The 22633-nt window shown below is 39.3% G+C and overlaps 1 protein-coding gene across 7 annotated transcripts in view; it reads left to right on the forward strand.

Annotated features, from left to right (window-relative positions):
* The window catches only part of BBS9 (Bardet-Biedl syndrome 9), a 514065-nt gene that overhangs the window by 17385 nt on the left and 474047 nt on the right, over positions 1–22633 (forward strand). For 6 of the 7 annotated variants that reach the window (XM_023191692.2, XM_023191694.2, XM_023191691.2 and 3 more), the window contains 2 exons: positions 6126–6276; positions 9321–9385. In XM_023191692.2, the coding sequence (XP_023047460.1) occupies positions 6126–6276; positions 9321–9385 (216 nt within the window). The remainder of the gene's footprint in view (positions 1–6125; positions 6277–9320; positions 9386–22633) is intronic. The other variant, XM_023191697.2, reaches the window with a different exon arrangement.

A 22633-nucleotide genomic window follows, 5' to 3' on the forward strand; every position in this document is an offset into this window, starting at 1 on the left:
TCATATTGTTTGTTGGAATTTAGTACAAATTATATGGCATCACTTCATTTGTATCAAAATTTGGTCTTGTAGGGGAGAGTTAGTAAAATATTTTGAATTTTGGAAAATTTCCTTTTGTAGAAATTCTTTACAAGAAAAATACATTTTTTATTGGACCTGGAAACCATTCATACCATAATGAAACTATACTAGCTCTATTTGGTGGTAGAAAACAATTGTTAAATCATTGCTTTCATTATCATATTATAATACTAAAACCTACATCCTAGCTTATTCTTATGCATCTTCATGCTTTTTAAGTGACCTTTAAAACAGTTTGATTCTGTATTATTGTATCATTGCTATTTGAAATTTGTATTTGGTTTATAGTCATGGGCTTTTTTTTTGGTAATCCAGATAGTCATTAGCCTCTTAAAAAGAAAACTTATTATAACTCTTCTTTCGTTTACTGCATATAAATATTATCCCCTTACATTTTTTAAAAATTTGTTTTTCTTGCCTATAATTAAAACAGTGGAATCTGCAGGAAAATGTGGAAGGAGAAAACTGTGTTGGTAAAGCAGAAGAGTGGGAGCACTAAACTGCACTGAGCACCTGCTAAATTGTTTTGAAGGAAAGTTTGGTTCCTCATTTTCCACTGATAGGAGATAGGAAGGCCTTCTATTCAGAGGGTATTGGGAGGTTCCTCAACCCTGCCTCTGCCCCCACTATTTGTTAAAGCATGTGATTCCCCAATTATTTGGCCATGTAAGAGTCATGCCACAGAAATACCTGCCAGAGAGAACAATTTCAAACCTACTTTTGCCCAAACTATCTAAAGTTCAGCTTGGTTGGAAACTATACTTACTGATTATCTGAATAACATACTGTTCACGCATTCATTTCTATTGGAGCTTCTTACTGGGGTGCCACCAGTAGGTTACCAATATGCTGAGATACTGCTTCCCTCACAGTTTGTGGTGAGCTGTGAGCAGCTTCCTTTGTTTTCTGAAGCTTGCTATACAAAAATCATTACATATGTGTGTTCCACATAGACAAAAACACTGATCGTTGTGTTCCAAAGCCTGGATACCTGTGTCATAATATCCTCGGGTGGTTATGATGTATGAAGATTTTCCATCCCAGACACATGAGATGCTATAAGATTGTATTATCCAGGGGTAGGTGGGGTGGTGTGACTTAGGTATCCTAATTTTTGATAAGCTCCAAAACTGAATGCTGGCATTCTCAAGTTCGAGAATTATTTTTGTTGATCTTATAGAATGGAAAGTTAACAAGAGCAGTTTTGGATATGCTCTGTTTAAGATAGAAACGTCTAGTATATCGAATAGAGGTAGAGATTTGGGGATGAACAATATGGTGTTTATGTTTGGAGATCTGAGAATAGGTGAAAATGCACAGGGAGAGAAGTTGAAATAAGAAGGGAGGAGGTATAGGACTGTAACCTGGAGAATATGGGGATCAACAGGGGAAGTGTGAGAAGAGTAATAGATTCTGAAAAGAGCAGGCAGAGAGGCAGGAAAACTAATTAGGCTGGTACCTGAGAAGCAAGGTGTAATGATATGAGGACTGAAAAGTTTTTTTTTTTTTAAATTTTCCTTCTCCTTCTGCTGCTGCTGCTGCTTCTTCTTTCTTCTTTCTTCTTTCTTCTTTCTTCTTCTTCTTCTTCTTCTTCTTCTTCTTCTTCTTCTTCTTCTTCTTCTCCTTCTCCTCCTCCTCCTCCTCCTCCTCCTCCTCCTTCTCCTTCCTTCTTCCTTCTTCCTTCTTCCTTCTTCTTCCTTCTTCTTCTTTCTTCTTCTTCTTTTTTTTTTTTTTTTTAATAAGACAGAGTCTCACTCTGTGGCCCAGGCTGGAGTGCAGTGGTGCAATCTTGGCTCACTGCAACCTCCACCTCCCCGGTTCAAGCAATTCTCCTGCCTTAGCCTCCTAAGTAGCTAGGATTACAGGTGCCTGCCACCATGCCCAGCTAATTTTTGTATTTTTGGTAGAGACAAGGTTTTGCCATGCTGTCCAGTCTGATCTTGAACTCCTGACCTCAGGTGATCCATCTGCCTCGGCCTCCCAAACTGCTGGGATTACAGGCGTGAGCCACCGCACCTGGCTTTTCTTTCTTTTTTTTTTTTTGAATTGAGACAGGGTCTTGCTCTGCTGCCCAGGATGGAGTGTACTGGCGTGATTATGGCTCACTGCAGCCTCAGCCTCTCAGGTGTGCCCCACCATGCCTGGCTAATTTTTATTTATTTTATTTTTTTGTAGAGACAGTGTCTACTTGTGTTGCCCAGGCTGGTCTTGAACTTCCTGGGCTCAAGTGATCCTCCTGCCTTGGCCTTCCAAAGTGCTGGGATTATCGGCACGAGCCACTGAGCCTGGCCTAAAAGTTATCATGCTCTTTAGCAGCAAGTGGTTCATTAGTGTCTGTGACAAGAGTGGATGCGTGGGCACAGTGGTAATGAAATCTAGGTTTTCAGTGTATGAATGGGGAGTGAGTTGGGGGGGGAGACTATTTATGGCTCTTTAAAGAAACTTAGCTGTGAATGGAAGAAGGGAGGAGGATGATTTGGAGGCCATGAAGGGTCGAGGGAAGTGGGAAAAATTCAGTATAGGATAGAGGGTTTCATTGATGGAGCAGGGACCCAGAGAGGACAGTCAGAGATGAGATCAGGTGTGCAGATGGAAGGTTAATCTTGAACAGATGTGGAAACTTTTTTCCACAGTGACAGAGGAAAGAAGGTAAGAATCTTTACAGATGTAGAGAAATTTGCAGGTCAAGTTGGGAAGTTGAAACAGTAATGTCAGTTGACCTCTACTTTTCTTGTAGGTGATCAGACAGTCAGAGAAGAGTTGCAGGGATCCTGAAATTGCTTTAGAAGAAGCCGAGTAAAACACGGAAAGATTCCTTGTTAATCTTGATAGTACAATTGAAATTGAACACCCCATGCATTTAAAGTGGTACTTACTTTCCTAATTCTCTCAACTCAAGATTCAGACTCTTGAGAGAGATAGTGAGAATGAGGGAGAGAGAGAGGATCTGAATAATACAATTTAGATTATATGCCAACCTGTGGCCTAGAGGGAAAGTTTATTACTAGAATTGGAGTAGAAAGCAAATGAGACTGACTAATGGCTTTTCATTTAATGCCTGCATGTTCATTAATTCCTGGGGAATCCCATATTTAATTGTAGCTTAAATCTGTGAGAGTCAGACTTATCTGAGATCTGGTTACTATAATAGTCCTGCAAAGTATTTTAATAATCATACATATACATTTTGTTTCAGTGGGTTAGCTTGTTACCTTGTGGACTTGGCCATCCTGACCTCCTCTTATCCCTGAAGATAGGGCTATATTGACCTATCCATGAGTCTTGGTTATTTAATGAGTAAAAGTGGGGATTTAGGACAGACAGATACATGGGAAGCTTAGAGGGGAATATTTTAGGAAGGTTTAAAGGTTTAAGTCTTCTCCAACCCTTGTGGACTCCATTATAACAGTATAATTCCATTCTTCCTGATCAGTGCCTTTACTTTTACTCAAGAAGGCTGGAGAGATTTGTCAAGTCATTTGTTATTGTAATTTAAAACTTAAAGAATCAGTCTCTGAATTAGCTTCTCAGTGGTTAAGCCCCACTATCTGAGTCGTAAGTGGTGAGAAATGTTTCTGCAGAGTACCAAAGATCCTGAGTTTATTCTTTACCCTTAGATGACAATTTTGAGATTTAAACCTATTATTCGTTTATTTTAAATTATCCAGTGCCCTTCGATAAAGCTGTATTACATGTGGTTTGGTGTTCCTCCTTGTTCAGTTGGCCTATGGCAGCAGCTTTCCGGTCTACTAGAGTTTCACCTGCAGTGGGCACAGAGTCTCAGATGACTAGAGATGATAACTTGATTAATTGTTCTGTTACAATGTACAGTGCTACTTAACCCCACCTAGAACATGAATGTGAGTGTTCTGTGAAAGGGCATTTATTTAAAGTGGCCCCCAAACACTGAAGGAGCTGAGAATCAAAGATTGAGGCAGACAAATCCAGTGTGTCAGTATATGGTGATTTATTAGCTGAATTTATGGGCAGACATGTCCTGGGCAGTTGCAAGACAGGTAGCTCTCCACACCACAACCCCCAGACCTAGGGCTTGTATCTTGGGCAATAAAAGTATACATGCTCTGGAAAGAATGTGTAGGTGGCTATGAGTGTCACAGCCTATGATATATACAGCAATATCAAGTGCTGTTTTGGAGGAAAGGCAAAACTTAACAATGAATAGGTGTTTCTGCATAAAGAGTAATACATCAACTAGAGATCTTGGAGGAGTTCTTTGACTCGAGTTTAGTCAGGAGTCACATGGCAGATTAGCATTTAAAATAAAGTCACTCTTGTCCCCACAAAGAATCTTACTGTTTTGTACCCCATTTCAGGTCAAGAACCAATTCCCATACCTTGGAGGCCAAGGCAGGTAGATGGCTTGAGTCCAGAAGTTTGAGACCAGCCCGGATAACATGTCGAAACCACATCCCTACAAAAAATACAAAAATTAGCTGGGCATGGTGGCACATGCCTGTATTCCCAGCTACTCAGGAGGCTGAGGTGGGAGGATCAATTGAGCCTGGGAGGTTGAGGCTGCAACAAGCTGTGATTGCATCACAGTACTCAAGCCTGGGCAACAGAGTGAGACCCTATCTCAAAGGAAAAAAAAAAAAAAAGGAAGAACCAATTCCAAATATGCTTGCATGTTTTCATGCCTGCAGTTTATTTTTTAGTGCTCATTTCTATATCAGTTATCTTTTTTTTTTGGCCACAAGTGGCAGGAAACTGATAAATTTAAGTACAGAAGGTACTGAAATGAATGTAAGATAGCTTTCCCAAATGCAGGCAGAGTTGAACTGAACAAGCCTTTAGTGGGGACAGGAATGGGCATGACTCTAGAGACCTTGTAAGTCTCCAGTATTGAAGTTCCCAAGATTATACCTCTCTCATAGGGTTATTATGAGGATTTTTTTTTTTTCTTGAGATGGAGTCTCGCTCTGTCACCCAGGCTGGAGTACAGTGGCACTATCTTGGCTCACTGCAGCCTCCACCTCCCGGATTCCAGCGATTCTCCTGCCTTAGCCTCCTGGTAGGTGCACCACCACACCCAGATAATTTTTGTATTTTTAGTAGAGACAGGGTTTCAACATGTTGGCCAGACTGGTCTCGAACTCCTGATCTCAGGTGATCCGCCTGCCTCGGCCTCCCAAAGTGCTAGGATTACAGACCTGAGCCATTGCACCCAGCATTTTTTTTTTTTTTCCAGTGACAAGGTCTTGTTCTTTCGCCCAGGCTAGAGTACAGTGGCATGATTATAGCTCACTGCAGCTTTGAACTCCTTGGCTCAAGCAGTCCTTCCACCTCAGCCTCCCAAGTAGCTGGGACTAAAGAGGCATGCCACTGCACCCAGCTTTGCATGGCATTCCCTCTTTGTCTCTGTTCTGTCCTCTTAAAGGACATTAATTGAGTTCGATCACACACCTAATTAACTGTGACCTCATTTTAACTTGATTACATGTGCAAAGACTCTGTTTCCAAATCAGGTCACATTCAGAGGTACCTCGGGTTATGACTTTAACATATCTTTTTTTGGGTGGGACACAATTTAACTTATAACACCCATTCTATCATTTCCCCTTCTTGTACTTAAGGTGAGGCATTGCTAATCAACGCACTCTATCTAGTGATGACTCAGAATCCTTTTTAATACAGTGTTTTCAACAGCCATAACCAGTTATAGAGTTGACCTCTATGATGGTATCAGTTTACAACATTGTACTAGTCCTTTGATAAAGGGGCTTGCTTTGATTGAGTTAAATTGTGACTTCGATACTAAATAAAGGTTTAGGAAAAAATGCAATATGTTAGTACATTTTAGTGTAGGGATGTAAAGCTATTTATGAAAGCTCGTGTGTTATTAAAATAAGTACACTTTAATTATACCTTCTTTGACAGAGTGGCCTTTGTATATAAAGCAAGACTGAATTCTTCTAATTTTTAGATTTATCTTTTACACATTAGAAAGCTTATTTCTTAAGAGATTTGCTAATGTTTGTTTCTTCCTCTTTTTTTTTAAAAAAAAAAAAAAAAACTCTCTACAGATAAAATAATTGTGGGTAGCTTTATGGGATACCTAAGGATCTTTAGCCCCCATCCTGCAAAAACAGGAGATGGAACTCAAGCTGAAGATTTGCTTCTAGAAGTGGATCTACGAGATCCAGTACTTCAAGTGGAAGTAGGAAAGTTTGTTTCGTAAGTAGGCCCACTAATTCTGGTATTTTACTTGGAGTATGTCAATCCTTTGCTGGGTCACTTTTGTGAATTTTTCAAAGAAGACCATCCATGAATTAAATATATTTTCTGGATATTGTCACCTAGGTGTTTCTCATGTATGGCATGCATTTTATGTGGAAGCTATACATTTAAGATATAATAATTTAGGGTCTTTTAATAGTAATAGACTTAAGATGCCTGACATTATCAGAAGCTTAAAGACAAACAGATAAGCTTTTGAAAATAACCAAATAAAGAAATAAATAAGAAGTATCTACTTACATAATTAGATGAAATAGCAGATAACCATTACTTTTTGGTTCATAGCGTTGAGGTTTTAAAATGAATACTTATTTGGGGTAGAGAGGCCCTATCGTTTCTTGAAAGAAGTCAGTTCAACCTACAAAATAAGTCTTCCCCCTACAAGAGCTTTGTTTCAAAGTACTTTATTCTTAAATCTAATTTATTTTAGAAAAACGTTTATTAGTTTGAACTTTGGGTAATATGTCTGCTTTTTATTTACTGATTTTATTGCTGATCTTCTTATTTTCATACACAAACTGTCTTATAATTAAGCTTGTATTTCTTAATCGTTGAAAAATATGATGAACACTTATCAAGTAGCCAGAGTTGGTTTGCCTCCTCTTTTTGAGCTCCCTTTTGCTTTTTAAATCTGGGCAGTGCCCTAAGCTCTGGATTTTGGTATTCTGCATTTGTTTATCATAATTTATTGGCCCCAGGGGCCATTTAGTCAGGGCCCTAACTCCTGCTTGAAAACCAAACAACCACTCACCCTCTTCTAGTGATATGTTTTATTCTGTTGGGAAGCTGTAGCTTAGATGCTTTAGGCCAGGATATGACATGAGACTTTTATGCTTTGTGACTGATGTGGTTGGTAAATATCTACTCCATTTAAAAGCAGATGATGATTAAGTGCCCATCATGTACCTAGGACATATTAGATGTGATGGATTTACAAAGTAAGGAGACAAAAGCATTCTTCCCTCTAAAAACCGTTTTTACCTTACCATTAAAAAAACTGAAACACAACCAGTAAACTTTCTGTATAGTAGTCTTTAAGTCTAGCCCTCATCTATGTGATCGCATTGGAAGGGGAGGAAGTTAATGTTAATAAGTGGATAGTATACTAGGCCTTTCTGTGACATTATGCTCTTTTCCTGAGCATGGTGGAAAACTCTTTTTGAATGTCCAGGGCACATATACAAAATTTCCAAAGGTGATACTGATTATGTGATAGTCATGTATATTTGCATTTTCTACTAGTAGAGCAAATTATGAGTATATATTAATTGTAACAATGTTTTACAGATGTTATCTAATAAGATTCTTATTTCTAAATAAGATACTAACACTCTGAAAGTTTAAATGATCATATATACAGTAAGGTGCAGAGTCAGAACCCCCATCTAGGTCTGCAGACTTCAATTATAGTCCTTGCAATTTAGAACAGAGTCTGTATAGGGGTTGCACACTGGAGACCTGCTTGTACATGTGAGCCTGCTCTGTATTGTATTGTATTTCAAGATGGAGTTTCACTCTCATCACCCAGACTGGAGTGCAATGGCACGATCTCAGCTTACTGCAATCTCCGCCTCCCAGATTCAAGCAATTCTCCTGCCTCAGCCTCCCAAGTAGCTGGGACTGCAGGCACGTGCCACCATGCCTGGCTAATTTTTGTATTTTTAGTAGAGACGGGGTTTCACCATGTTGGCCAGGTTGGTCTCGAACTTCTGACCTCAGGAGATCCATCCCCCCTTCAGCCTCCCAAAGTGCTGGGATTACAGGTGTGAGCCACTACACCTGGCTACCTGCTTAGTATTTTAAATTTAAAAGAGCTGCCAACATTTAAGAACCAAGAGATTTCACATAAAACCCCTGCTTTCTGGCTTTTCTTGAAAAATATGGGGCTCTGGCCACAAGCCCAGAACCAAGTAATAGCCACCTCCTTTAGTCTAGTCTCAGTCTCCAGTTAATCACAGCCATTTACACCCTTTACTCATTAACAACCCCTGGCTTGATCCTTGAAAACTGAATTTAGGATCTCTAGACTGTGCCATGCTACTGTTTCTGGAAACCACTTGAGATAGGCTGGGAATCGTAGTGGTGATATTGGTAGTTAATTTCTATTTGAGATTTAGTCCAAATGGAAATATTTTCAATACTTTTAATAAAATTTCAGAGATGAAAGTGATATATATGCTACTTCTAACAATGGTTGGTGTTTTGTGATGTTTTAACCTTTACAGGATGCTTTCACATTTTTTTTTTTTTTTTTTTTTTTGAGACGGAGTCTCGCTCTGTCCCTCGGGCTGGAGTGCAGTGGCCGGATCTCAGCTCACTGCAAGCTCCGCCTCCCGGGTTTATGCCATTCTCCTGCCTCAGCCTCCCGAGTAGCTGGGACTACAGGCGCCAGCCACCTCGCCCGGCTAGCTTTTTTGTATTTTTTAGTAGAGACGGGGTTTCACCGTGTTAGCCAGGATGGTCTTGAACTCCTGACCTCGTGATCCGCCCGTCTCGGCCTCCCAAAGTGCTGGGATTACAGGCTTGAGCCACCGCGCCCGGCTGCTTTCACATTATTGTATTTCATTTCATTGAACCTCTTATTTTTCATGAGAAATAGGCTCAGGGAGATTTAAGTGACTTGCCCAAAGTCACAGGTGAATTAGTCAGAAAGCCAGGACTAGAACTTGGATTTCTTTATTGAAAGAAATAGCACTTAGGGAGGGACCTGAGATCTAACTTTTTCTTGGAAGCTCTGTTGGCTTCAATCTGAAGGCAGTGTCTTGAGGCAGAGTACTTGAGCCTCTGGGGTTGTCAGATTGGTTGTTTATCATTATATTTATTTTTCAGTTATCTGAAAAATATTAGAATGTTATCTAATGAATTGTTTTGTTTACTCACAGTGGCTGTGGTTATGAGATGTTTTTGAAATTATTTTACAACTTTTTGGTTATATCTAAAACTAATATTGAAAAACTTTAAAAACTTTCTCTGTTTTTCAGAGGTACTGAAATGCTACATTTGGCTGTGTTACATTCTAGAAAACTTTGTGTCTACTCTGTCTCAGGTAAGAAACATTTTTACCAATGTAGAATTTATATTACAAATTGGGCTTAATGTTATATAAGAATAGATATTCCGTAGTGCCAACTTGGTAGAGAACACAAAACATTTAGTTGAATATTTTCTTGTCTTGGTTAGCATTTTCCCATTTTTCATTTATTCTTTCAGATACTTAGACTATTACATTTTCATGGTCTACCGTTTCTGTGTATACGTATCTTTCTAGCAGAGGATTCCTCTTAATCACCTGCCTCTCCAGAATTGTTTCCAGGATTGGCTGTGACTAATATAGGCCAATTCTGGGTACTTAGGACACTTGAGTCTTAAGAAATGTTCTACAATAACGAAATTGATTAGATGCTAAGTCATAGTGGTTTGAAGTACATTTTCTTTGGTGAACCTCAAGTATTTTCTCTTTACAGTTCCAATTTCTTGGTTTTTGGTTGTCTTCACTTAGTCAGGCTTCATCAGGTTTTATTCTCTGACATGGTTCTGTGGGTACAAGTATAGTATGTGGTTTGGTTTTTATTAAAATTATAGTATGTGGTTTGGTTTTCATTATATTTTATTTTGGCCTTTATTAAATGTAAGATATAACTTAAACATTTTTATTTCAGTTATTAGGTAAGCTTAGTTCAAGTTGAGAGTTATTTTAATGGACGTCAGTGTTGGGGGCATTTTTTTATGGGTATGAGAAAACTAAGTGTCTGTGAGGCTGTTCCTTGTACCAGAGATCCTCTCCTTTGGAGCTTGCTGTAAATGTTGTTAGCTTCTAGGATTTGGATTTCTCAGACTTATTCTCTTGATTTGGGCTTTCTTTGTATTTTGCTTTCAATTTGAGTAATGATGCATATTTACTCACTGAGTTGGAAATTCTTAGGCAGTCTCTTTTCAGGGTGAAGATCTTTTAGATTTCTAAGGCAGGCTTGCTAACCTGGCGTGGTGTGTGGTAGACATCCAGTAAATACTTGTTGAATGAATGAATGAACAAATTTCTGGGTAGTGCTGAGGCAACTGACAGTGACTTTCTTTATTATTCTTCACCATGTGCTGTTTTCGTTCCCTTCTCTGTTATACTATCATTTTATTTCCCACTCTGTTTATGTCAGAGGCCTGATAAAGTGTGCTGTCATTGATTTTATGGTAAAGGACATGGTTTCATCTTGCTCCTCCTAGTGACAGGGCATTTATTTAGTATGCCAGAGTAAATGGAGAAGGTATTATCATACGATATAGGTTACTTTATTGCATGGGTCTAGTTGTTCCTTTGTTTTTGACTGTAAGCCTGTTATTTTTCTAAGTGGGATACACAAGCCATGGAGGAGAACTTGCCTACAGTTATAGTTACCCAGAATACTTCTTTGGGAGTTAATTCCTTCTGAAGGCTCCATGAGGGGTGCTAAGCAGGGCAGAGAGGAGGGTATCTTAGAAACTAGAAATTCTATTAGACACTAGGCCTTCCCTGGTCCTGCTTCAACTATGGGCCAGAAAGACAGACGCCTCTGGAGTTCCACTAGGGCTTAGAGCACAGACAAGGGATAAAATGTGTACTTATCAAAAAAAAACCTACTGAAAGAAACTGGCATAGTAGGTGACAATTTGTTTATGGCACATTGGTATCCTCCTTCAAGTAAGTGTTGAAAAAGAAAATTATTTGCTATGGGAATGGTGATATTATTGCTCTTTTATTCTTTGTGTTCATTTAAAAGCTTTGTATTCTCTGGACACCAAGAGTTGTCCAAACTACATTCTCTTTTACCCCACCTCACTTCCCTTCTGTCTCTCATTTCTTCAGCCTCTTTTGATATTTGTGGGCTGACAATTTGTATATTTTTCCTGGTTTGGCTTAAATTGAGAAGCATGGGAAGTTAATGTTTTTGTTCTCTTGAATATGTTTCTTGAAGTTCCAGACTGAACTTTTACCTAGCTTTTACTGTAACAGGGGAAGCACAAACATTTTCTAATTTAAGTGAAACCACTAGTGTCAGCAGACAAACGTGTGAGCTGAACTTGACATCCTTTTCTTTTTTTTTTTTTTTTTTTTTGAGACGGAGTCTTGCTCTGTCGCCCAGGCTGGAGTGCAGTGGCCCGATCTCGGCTCACTACAAGCTCCGCCTCCCGGGTTCACACCATTCTCCTGCCTCAGCCTCCCGAGTAGCTGGGACTACAGGCGCCCGCCACCTTGCCCAGCTAGTTTTTTGTATTTTTAGTAGAGACGGGGTTTCACCGTGTAGACCAGGATGGTCTCGATCTCCTGACCTCGTGATCCGCCCGTCTCGGCCTCCCAAAATGCTGGGATTACAGGCTTGAGCCACCGCGCCCGGCCTGACATCCTTTTCTTCAACTGCTCCCTTCTCAAATATTTTTTGTTTTCTAAAAAAGATTTGAGGCAAACTAGAGGAGACCTAAGGTCAGTCTCCTGGACATACCTAACAGCCCTTAATAGTCAGAGGGTATTTTGCTAACTTCTTTTTGGTGGGTTATGTGTCATCAAATGTATGCTTAATATAGAGAAAAAGCAGGGTCTTGCTGACCGGAAGTTGGCCTATCTTATCATACTCTGGTGAAGAGAAAGCATCACATGGCATCTCAGATTTCTTTCTGATGGGCTTCAGTTTCTGAATAAATGGTTACAGATGTGTGAGTGTAAGCCATACTGATTGTGTTGTTTTAAATATTATTTTCCAAAAAAATGTGTACTTCTCAAGAAGCATTTACTAAGCATCTGACATATTTATAGAATTTTAATGGTTTCCATGAGGAGGGCAAAAAAGATGTGGTTCTTTACTTTTGACAGGCTTATGTAATCTAACTTGGTTATTTAACGCAGTGCACCTTTACTTAATCTGTAATGGCTTTGTGTTTAACGTCCTTAGATTGCTCAGCAGTTACCTAAAATTGCACTGAAAACTGTTGTCAAAGTGACCTTTGAGTTTCCAGAGAATTTTTTGGTTTAAATCAGATCTTGTTTAAGTAAGGCCTGTTGCATAAATGTTTGAATATTCATGTATTTTCTAATTTTCTAAATTTATAATAATTTTATGTAGACTATAATCGTATATGCTATATTCAGTCCATATATCCCAGGGTAAAACCTATGTAAATAATTTTAATATTATGTCACTGATGCCTTTTTAGGGAGAAAATGGTCAGAAATATTAGATTTCCAAATACTTATTTTATTCCAAGGTAGTTATCTAAGGAAAATTGTCTTTTTCTCCATAGTTGCATTATTAAGTTTTAAAGTGCTATTATCTGAAATTTAAGATGTATCAATGCATTTGGAGTTTTTACCCAAAGCCTAATGTCATTTCATGCCAAATTTGTTTAAATATTGGCTGCTGACACCTATGTTCATTGACATGAGTTCCTAATGTTCCTGCTTGCATTTTGGCTAGCAGGCATGTATATAAGTGCTTTTCTTGTTCAGAGGGATTTATCTGGTTGTAGATGTTGTTAAAAGAAAAACCTTAGTCAAATGAAATTTAACAGTTTAATTGAGCAAAGAATGATTTGTGAATTGGGCAGCCTCTTGAACCGTAGTAGACTCAGAGAGCCTCCACCACAGCCAAATGGTAGAAGATGATTTATAGACAGAAAAAGGAAAGTGACAGACAGAAAAGGGTAAGTGATATACAGAAAACGGAATGAGGTACAGAAACGGTCAGCTTGGTTACAGCTTGATGTTTACCTTATTTGAACATGGTTTGAACAATTGGCCTCCTTTGGCGAAAACTTGGTGATTGGCACAAGAGTGGGTTACAGTCTATTTATACCTCCGTTTAGGTTATAGTTCACTATGTACAGAGAAACCTTTCGGCTGAACTTAAAATATGTAAGGAGGCAGCTTTAGGCTAAACTTGATATAACAATTTTCCCCTCTTGGTCATCCTCTCAATTTTGAGAGATTGACCACAACTAATCATTGATGTCACCATCACCATCGTAAATGTTCTTATTTCATCTCAAAACCCACTGGGAAATAGCAGAACAGTGGGTTTTGTAAGGTCGGAACAAGGAATTCAGGTTTTTTTTTTTTTTTTTGTAAAGGTTAGAGTAGAGGGTACTTCCTTATGCTGGAATGTCCTGTTTATAGGAGAAAAACAAAACCTGGTCTGTTCTAGGAGCTATGTGTTTCCTTGAGATATTAGTTTGATTGTGTCACATTTAGCATGAGTGACTTCATTTTGTCTTGGTCTTGTCTGTTGGGACCTAGTGCGTGAGCTTAGTCCAAAACAATGGCCTTCCATAATTTCATTTTGGAATTTTCCCCTTTTAGTCAGGTTCTCACATAGGTAAGTGTGACCAAAACTTAGGGCCTTAATTCTACTCTCAGTTAACATCAATTTTGGGTTTCTGATCTCAGGATGTCATTCATAGGTTACAGTGCCCTCATGGTCACACATCTTTTTAAGCTCTTGTCCTTCTAGTTGAAGAGAGATCATGTGGCACTCTAGAGATGGCTGCATGCAAACATTTAAAACTTTTGAGAGAATATAGCACACTGGGGAGATTACTATTTTGACTATCAGAAGGATAATACCTAGAGTTTGGAGCATGCTTCTTAGCCAGGGTCCCCATGAACCAAACCAACTAAAATTAAATAGATCAAAGAATGAGCTAGATAAAGAGTCTGTTCATTTTAAATAAACAGTCTCTTCCTTAGTCCTCTACAGCTGAATCTCTATAATGCCCAATGTGATGTATTTCTCCATGGTCAACAAGAAATGCCAGCAAGTGCACAGATACTGCTGTTTAGCCAGTAAGTAATCTAAAGCAGTTCTATTATTTAGCGTAACTTGCATAAGAGAATACAAAGTCTGTTATGTGACTGTAGCCTTTAGGGTAGAATCTTCTATAAAGCCTATCATGAGGGATAAATTTCTAATCATTACCTCATTTACTTCAAACCATGGAAAAGGAGACCTAACAACAAATGCCTATTTAGAAGAATGAAGACTTATTGGAAATGTTCTCTTTAACCTATGATGTAGGTTAAGAGGAGTGGACCAGTGTCCTGTTTCTGACTGATTATGAGGCAACAAATGTGTCATTAAAATTTCTCACCTTCTCACCTGCATTAGGCCTTCATCTTTTATCTATTGCGGCATAAGATTATCCATGTATAAGGCTGGCTGCAAAATCCTTCACAAATGAAAGTATACCCTGTGAATGAACACAGTAGACCCTCTTTTCACTTCTATTGTTCATGGAAGCATAAGCAAGAAAAACATAGGTAAAACTCTCCTGATAGCAGAGAAGTCTTGATCCGTGATCTTGAGAAAAAGCTGTCTGTATCATGGATGCCATCTTCTTCTGGGGAGAAACTTTCCTGTTTAGCTTTACTTTAAGATTTCCAATGTATGTACAGTTCCAAGAGTGGAGGGGCGCTTTTGAGTTGTGAGATTATTAGCTCAAAATTTCAAGGTCACAAAGTTTTGCTGCAATGTAGATGTCAAGGGCAGCCTTTCTCTGGTATTCTCAGAAGATTCAATCTTGGGTTCTAGATTTTGAAGGGGTTGATTTTCCTCAGTAAGTGGACTGAGAAGAGCTTTCTTTACCTGGTGAAAATATACTTTGACAAATAGAGCTAATGTTATAACATCAGCCCTCTTGCATGGGAAAGCTTTTATAGAACCAGAAAACATGCATTGAAAATGACAATTGAATGAAATCTTTCTATAAATGTTTAAATGGCTCATCAGCTAGCAGAAATGTACCTGAAATTTTGGTTGTCTTTCCAGGAATATGGGTTTCACAAAGCAAACATTGGTGTAAACTATTTTAGCAATATGGAACAGTCACCACACCAATTAATACCTTTTTAAAAAATTTAAGTTCTAGGGTACATGTGCACAACGTGCAGGTTTGTTTTATAGGTATACATGTGCCATGTTGGTTTGCTGCACCCATTAACTTGTCATTTACATTAGGTATTTCTCCTAATGCTATCCCTCCCCCTAGCTCCCACCCCATGACAGGCCCCAGTATGTGATGTTCCTGCCCTGTGTCCAAGTGTTCTCATTGTTCAATTCCCACTTACGAGTGAGAATGTGCAGTGTTTGGTTTCCTGTCCTTGTGATAGTTTGCTCAGAATGATGGTTTCCAGCTTCATCCATGTCCCTGCAAAGGACATGAACTCATCCCTTTTTATGACTGCGTAGTATTCCATGGTGTATGTGGGCCACATTTTGTTGATCCACTCTATTATTGTTGGACATTTGGGTTGGTTCCAAGTCTTTGCTATTGTGAATAGTGCTGCAGAAAATATATGTGTACATGTGTCTTTATAGTAGCATGATTTATAATCCTTGGGGTATATACCCAGTAATGGGATCACTGGGTCAAATGGTATTTCTAGTTCCAGATCCTTGAGGAATTGCCACACTGTCTTCCACAATGGTTGAACTAGTTTACAGTCCCACCAACAGTGTAAAACTGTTCCTGTTTCTTCACATCCTCTCCAGTATCTGTTGCTTCCTGACTTTTTAATCATCGTCATTCTAACTGGTATGAGATGGTATCTCATTGTGGTTTTGATTTGCATTTCTCTGATGACCAGTGATGATGAGCATTTTTTCATGTGTCTGTTTGGCTGCATAGATGTCTTCTTTTGAGAAGTGTCTGTTCATATTCTTTGCCCACTTTTTGATGGGGTTGTTTGTTTTTTTCTTGTAAATTTGTTTAAGTTCTTTGTAGATTCTGGATATTAGCGCTTTGTCAGATGGGTAGATTGCAAAAATTTTCTGCCATTCTGTAGGTTGCCTGTTCACTCTGATGGTAGTTTCGTTTGCTGTGCAGAAGCTTTTTAGTTTAATTAGATCTCATTTGTCAATTTTGGCTTTTGTTGCCATTGCTTTTGGTGTTTTAATCATGAAGTCCTTGCCCATGCCTATGTTCTGAATGGTATTGCCTAGGTTTTCTTCTAGGGTTTTTATGGTTTTAGATCTAACATTTAAGTTTCTAATCCATCTTGAATTAATTTTGTATAAGGTGTAAGGAAGGGATCCAGTTTCAACTTTCTGCATATGGCTAGCCAGTTTTCCCAGCATCATTTATCAAATAGGGAATCCTTACCCCATTTCTTGTTTTTGTCAGGTTTGTCAAAGATCAGATGGTTGAAGATGTGTGGTGTTATTTCTGAGGGCTCTGTTCTGTTCCATTGGTCTATACCTCTGTTTTGGTACCTGTACCATGCTGTTTTGGTTACAGTAGGCTTGTAGTGTAGTTTGAAGTCAGGTAGCGTGATGCCTCCAGTTTGTTCTTTTTGCTTAGGATTGTCTTGGCAATGTGGGTTTTTTTTTGGTTCCATATGAGCTTTAAAGTGGTTTTTTCCAATTCTGTGAAGAAAGTCATTGGTAGCTTGATGGTGGTGGCATTGAATCTATAAATTACCTTGGGCAGTGTGGCCATTTTGACTATATTGATTCTTCCTATCCATGAGCATGAAATGTCCTTCCATTTGTTTGTGTCTTCTTGTATTTTGTTGAGCAGTGGTTTGTAGTTCTCCTTGAAGAGGTCCTTCACATCCCTCGTAAGTTGGATTCCTAGGTATTTTATTCTCTTTGAAGCAATTGTGAATGGGAGTTCATTCATGATTTGGCTCTCTGTCTGTTATTGGTGTATAGGAATGCTTGTGATTTTTGCACATTGACTTTGTATCCTGAGACTTTGCTGAAGTTGCTTATCGTGTTAAGGAGATTTTGGGCTGAGACGATGGGGTTTTCTAAATATACAGTCATGTCATCTGTAAACAGGGACAATTTTATTTCCTCTTTTCCTAATTGAATACCCTTTATTTCTTTCTTCTGCCTGATTGCCCTGGCCAGAACTTCCAACACTATGTTGAATAGGGCATCCCTGTCTTGTGCCAGTTTTCAAAGGGAATGCTTCCAGTTTTTGCCCATTCAGTATGACATTGGCTGTGGGTTTTTCATAAGTAGCTCTTACTATTTTGAGATACGTTCCATCAATACCTAGTTTATTTGAGCATGAAGTTTATACGTTTATTATTAGCATAACAGGCTGTTGAATTTTGTAGAGGGCTTTTCTACATCTATTGAGATAATTACGTGGTTTTTGTCATTGGTTCTGTTTATATGATGGGTTTACATTTATTGATTTGCATATGTTGAACCAGCCTTGCATCCCAGGGATGAAGCTGACTTGATCGTGGTGGATGACCTTTTTGATGTGCTGCTGGATTCGGTTTGCCAGTATTTTATTGAGGATTTTTGTGTCGATGTTCATAAGGGATATTGGTCTAAAATTTTCTTTTTTTGTTGTGTCTCTGCCAGGCTTTGGTATCAAGATGATACTTGCCTCATAAAATGAGTTAGGGAGGATTCCTTCTTTTTCTGTTGATTGGAATAGTTTCAAAAGGTATGGTACCAGCTCCTTTTTGTACCTATGGTAGAATTCAGCTGTGAATCCGTCTGGTCCTGGACGTTTTTTGGTTGGTAGGCTCTTAATTATTTTCTCAATTTCAGAACTTGTATTGGTCTATTCAGAGATTCAACTTCCTCCTGGTTTAGTCTTGGGAGGGTGTATGTGTCCAGGAATTTATCAGTTTCTTCTAGATTTTCTGGTTTATTTGCATAGAGGTGTTTATAGTATTCTCTGATGGTAGTTTGTATTTCTGTGAGATTGGTGGTGATATCCCCTTTATCATTTTTTATTGCATCTATTTGATTCTTCTGTCTTTTCTTCTTTATCAGTCTTGCTAGTGGTCTATCAATTTTGTTGATCTTTTCAAAAAACCAGCTCCTGGATTCATTGATTTTTTTGAAGGATTTTTTTGTGTCTCTATCTCTTTCAGTTCTACTCTGATCTTAGTTATTTCTTGCCTTCTGTTAGCTTTTAAATATGTTTGCTCTTACTTCTCTAGTTCTTTTAATTGTGATGTTAGGGTGTCTATTTTAGATCTTTCCTGCTTTCTCTTGTGGGCATTTAGTGCTATAAATTTCCCTCTACACACTGCTTTAAATGTGTCCCAGAGATTCTGGTATGTTGTGTCTTTGTTCTCATTGGTTTCAAAGAACATCTTTATTTCTGCCTTCGTTTTGTTATGTACCCAGTAGTCATTCAGGAGCATGTTGTTCAGTTTCCATGTAGTTGTGCAGTTTTGAGTGAGTTTCTTAATCCTGAGTTCTAATTGGATTGCACTGTGGTCTGAGAGACAGTTTGTTACGATTTCTGTTCTTTTGCATTTGCTGAGGAGTGTTTTACTTCCAATTATGTGGTCAATTTTTGGATAGGTGCGATGTGGTGCTGAGAAGAATGTATTTTCTATTGATTTGGGGTGGAGAGTTCTTTAGATGTCTATTAGGTATGCTTGGTGCACAGCTGAGTTGAAGTCCTGGATATCCTTGTTAATCTTCTGTCTCGTTAATCTGTCTAATATTGATAGTGGGGTGTTAAAGTCTCACCTTATGATGGTCTGGGAGTTTAAGTCTGTTTGTAGGTCTCTAAGAACTTGCTTTATGAATCTGGGTGCTCCTGTATTGTGTGCATGTATATTTAGGATAGTTAGTTCTTCTTGTTGCATTGATCCCTTTACCATTATGTAATGGCCTTCTTTGTCTCCTTTGATCTTTGTTGATTTAAAGTCTGTTTTATCAGAGACTTGGATTGCAACCCCTGCTTTTTTTTGCTTTCCATTTATTTGGTAGATCTTCCTCCATCCCTTTATTTTGAGCCTATGTGTGTCTCTGCATGTGAGATGGGTCTTCTGAATACAGCACACTGATAGGTCTGGACGCTTTTTCCAATTTGCCAGTCTGTGTCTTTTAATTGGGTCATTTAGGCCACTTACGTTTAAGGTTAATATTGTTATATGTGAATTTATTCCTGTCGTGATGTTAGTTGGTTATTTTGCTCGTTAATTGATGCAGTTTCTTCCTAGCATTGATGGTCTTTACAAATTGGCATGTTTTTGCAGTGGCTGATACTGGTTGTTCCTTTCCATGTTTAGTGGTTCCTTCAGGAACTCTTTTAAGGCAGGCCTGGTGGTGACAAAATCGCTCAGCATTTGCTTGTCTGTAAACGATTTTATGTCTCCTTTACTCGTGAAGCTTAATTTGGCTGAATATGAGATTCTGGGTTGAAAATTCTTTTCTTTAAGAATGTTGAACATTGGCCCCCACTCTCTTCTGGCTTGTAGAGTTTCTGCCGAGAGATTTGCTGTTAGTCTGGTGGGCTTCCCTTTGTGGGTAACCCGACCTTTCTCTCTGGCTGCCCTTAACATTTTTTCCTTCATTTCAACCTTGGTGAATCTGACAATTTATGTCTTGGAGTTGCTCTTCTCGAGGAGTATCTTTGTGGCATTCTCTGTTTCCTGAATTTGAATGTTGGCCTGCCTTGCTAGGTTGGGGAAGTTCTCCTGGATAACATCCTGCAGAGTGTTTTCCAACTTGGTTCCATTCTCCCTGTCACTTTCAGGTACACCAGTCAGACATAGATTTGGTCTTTTCACATAGTCCCATATTTCTTGGAGACTTTGTTTCTTTTTACTCCTTTTAATCTAAACTTCTCTTCTCACTTTATTTCATTAATTTGATCTTCAATCACTGATACCCTTTCTTCCACTTGATCGAATCGGCTATTGAAGCTTGTGCACGCGTCAGGTAGTTCTTGTGCCATGGTTTTCAGCTCCATGAGGTTATTTAAGGTCTTTTCTACACTGTTAATTCTAGTTAGCCATTCATCTAATCTGTTTTCAAGGTTTTTAGCTTCCTTGCCATGGGTTTGAATATCCTCCTTTAGCTCCGAGAAGTTTGTTATTACCTACCTTCTGAAGCCTACTTCTTTCATCTTGTCAAACTCATTCTCTGCCAAGCTTGGTTCCATTGCTGGCGAGGAGCTGTGATCCTTTGGAGGAGAAGAGGCATTCTGGTTTTTAGAATTTTCAGCTTTTCTGCTCTGGTTTCTCCCCATCTTTGTGGTTTTATCTACCTTTGGTCTTTGATGTTGGTGACCTACAGATGGGTTTTTTTTGTTGTTGTTGATGTTGATGCTGTTCCTTTCTGTTTGTTAGTTTTCCTTCTAACAGTCAGGTCCCTCAGCTGCAGATCTGTTGGAGTATGCTGGAGGTCCACTCCAGATCCTGATTGCCTGGGTATCACCAGCGGAGGTTGCAGAACAGCAAATATTGCAGAACACCAAATATTGCTGCCTGATCCTTCCTCTGGAAGCTTCATCCCAGAGGGGCGCCTGCCTGTATGAGATGTCAGTTGGCCCTTACTGGGAGGTGTCTCCCAGTTAGGCTACTCAGGGGTCAGGGACCCACTTGAGGAGGCAGTCTATCTGTTTTCAGAGCCCAAACACCATGCTGGGAGAACCACTGCTCTCTTCAGAGCTGTCAGACGGGGACTTTTAAGTCTGCAGAAGTTTCTGCTGCCTTTTGTTCAGCTATACCCTGCCCCCAGAGGTGGAGTCTACAGAGGCAGCAGGCCTTGCTGAGCTGCTGTGGGCTCCACTCAGTTCAAGCTTCCCCTGGCCGCCTTGTTTACCTACTTAAGCCTCAGCAATGGCTGACGCCCCTCCCCTTGTCAGACTGCTATCTTGCAGGTTGATCTCAGAATGCTGCACTAGTAGTGAGCAAGGCTCTGTGGGAATGGGACCCACCTAGCCAGGCGTGGGATATAATCTCCTGGTGTGCCATTTCTGAGACCATTGGAAAAGGGCAGTATTTGGGTGGGAGTGTCCCATTTTTCCACGTACAGTCTGTCCTGGCTTCCCTTGGCTAGGAAAGGGAAATCCCCCAACCCCTTGTGCTTCCCGGGTGAGGCGATGCGTCCCCCCTTCCGTCCCCACTTCGGCTTGCCCTCCGTGGGCTGCACCCACTGTCCAACCAGTCCCAGTGAGATGACCCAGGTAGCTCACTTGGAAATGCAGAAATCACCCATCTTCTGCATTGCTCACACTGGGAGCTGCAGATCGGAGCTGTTCCTATTCAGCCATATTCCAATTAATACATTTTGTAATTTGGATAATTTTATCTCTTTCATGATGAGTCATAGAATGCAGAGCTTTTAATGACAAAAGCTTTAAGGACTCAGGAAGCACAAGGTGGCTGTCCAGGTTCTCCATGACTCCATGCTTAATGTTAGACTCAATGTCCTCTTAAATAACAGTTGTTTCTCCAGTTTAGATTTACACCTCTAATAACTGAAAGTTCTAGGTAATTTGACTTGGATCATGGAGTTCGTTCACATTGCATATATATAAACAATTTCAGTACTGTCTGGTTTAGCATGAAAATCTGGCAAAATATTTTCTTAGTGTTGAATCTTTTTGTCCTGCTTGGGTTTGCAGTTTTATAAACTAGTCAGTCTGTTCATTAAAGTTCTGGGAATTCTTTTTTTTTTTTGAGTTGTAGTCTAGCTCTGTTGCCCAGGCTGGAGTGCAGTGGCATGATCTTGGCTCACTGCAACCTCTGTCTCTCAGGTTCAAGCGACTCTCCTGCCTCAGCCTCCTGGGTAGCTGGGAGGCTGCCCAGGTGCCTGCCACCATGTCCAGCTAATTTTTGTATTTTTAGAAGAGATGGGGTTCACTGTGTTGGCCAGGCTGATCTCAAACTCCTGACCTTGTGATCCACCTGCCTCGGCCTCCCAAAGTGCTAGGAGTACAAGCATGAGCCACTGTGCTCAGTCTTAAGTTCTGGGAATTCTTACCCCATCCAAATGATATGATCCTAAAGTTACCAGAAACCCATATTCAAGAGTGCTTGTCGGGGTCCTTTCTGTCCTTTCATGCATCTCCTTAAAGATATGATACTCTAGGATTTTGGGTGCTTGTAAAGTTTTCAGTAACTGCATTAAAATTAAGCAATTAACTCTGGAAATAACTTTAAATGATTATAGTTAAAGACACAATTGACAAGGAAATTTTGTCATTTATATGGCCTATAATAACTTAACACAATAGCCATAAATATGACTGATAGCATATGCCCAGACATACTAGAATTTTAGAAATCCCATATAATTTTGGAACATATATTAGTAACATATTCATTAAAATATAACTTGAAGATTAAAGATCATTTCTTGTTTGACAGTGCTTCCTGTGTAATTTAACCTTTCAAATAATGTTTATCTCTCTTTTGGCTGCTTCAGGTGCCCTCTGTAGCATCCCAGATGTTGAAAGACTTAATTTTGACCTGAAATTTGATTTTGGGAAGCCTGTCAAATTGTCAAAGGTTTTATAACATTTGACTAAGATTGGATCACAGGTCACCATAAAATAATGG

The sequence above is a fragment of the Piliocolobus tephrosceles genome, chromosome 8 (assembly GCF_002776525.5).
Source record: "Piliocolobus tephrosceles isolate RC106 chromosome 8, ASM277652v3, whole genome shotgun sequence".
NCBI lineage: Eukaryota > Metazoa > Chordata > Mammalia > Primates > Cercopithecidae > Piliocolobus > Piliocolobus tephrosceles.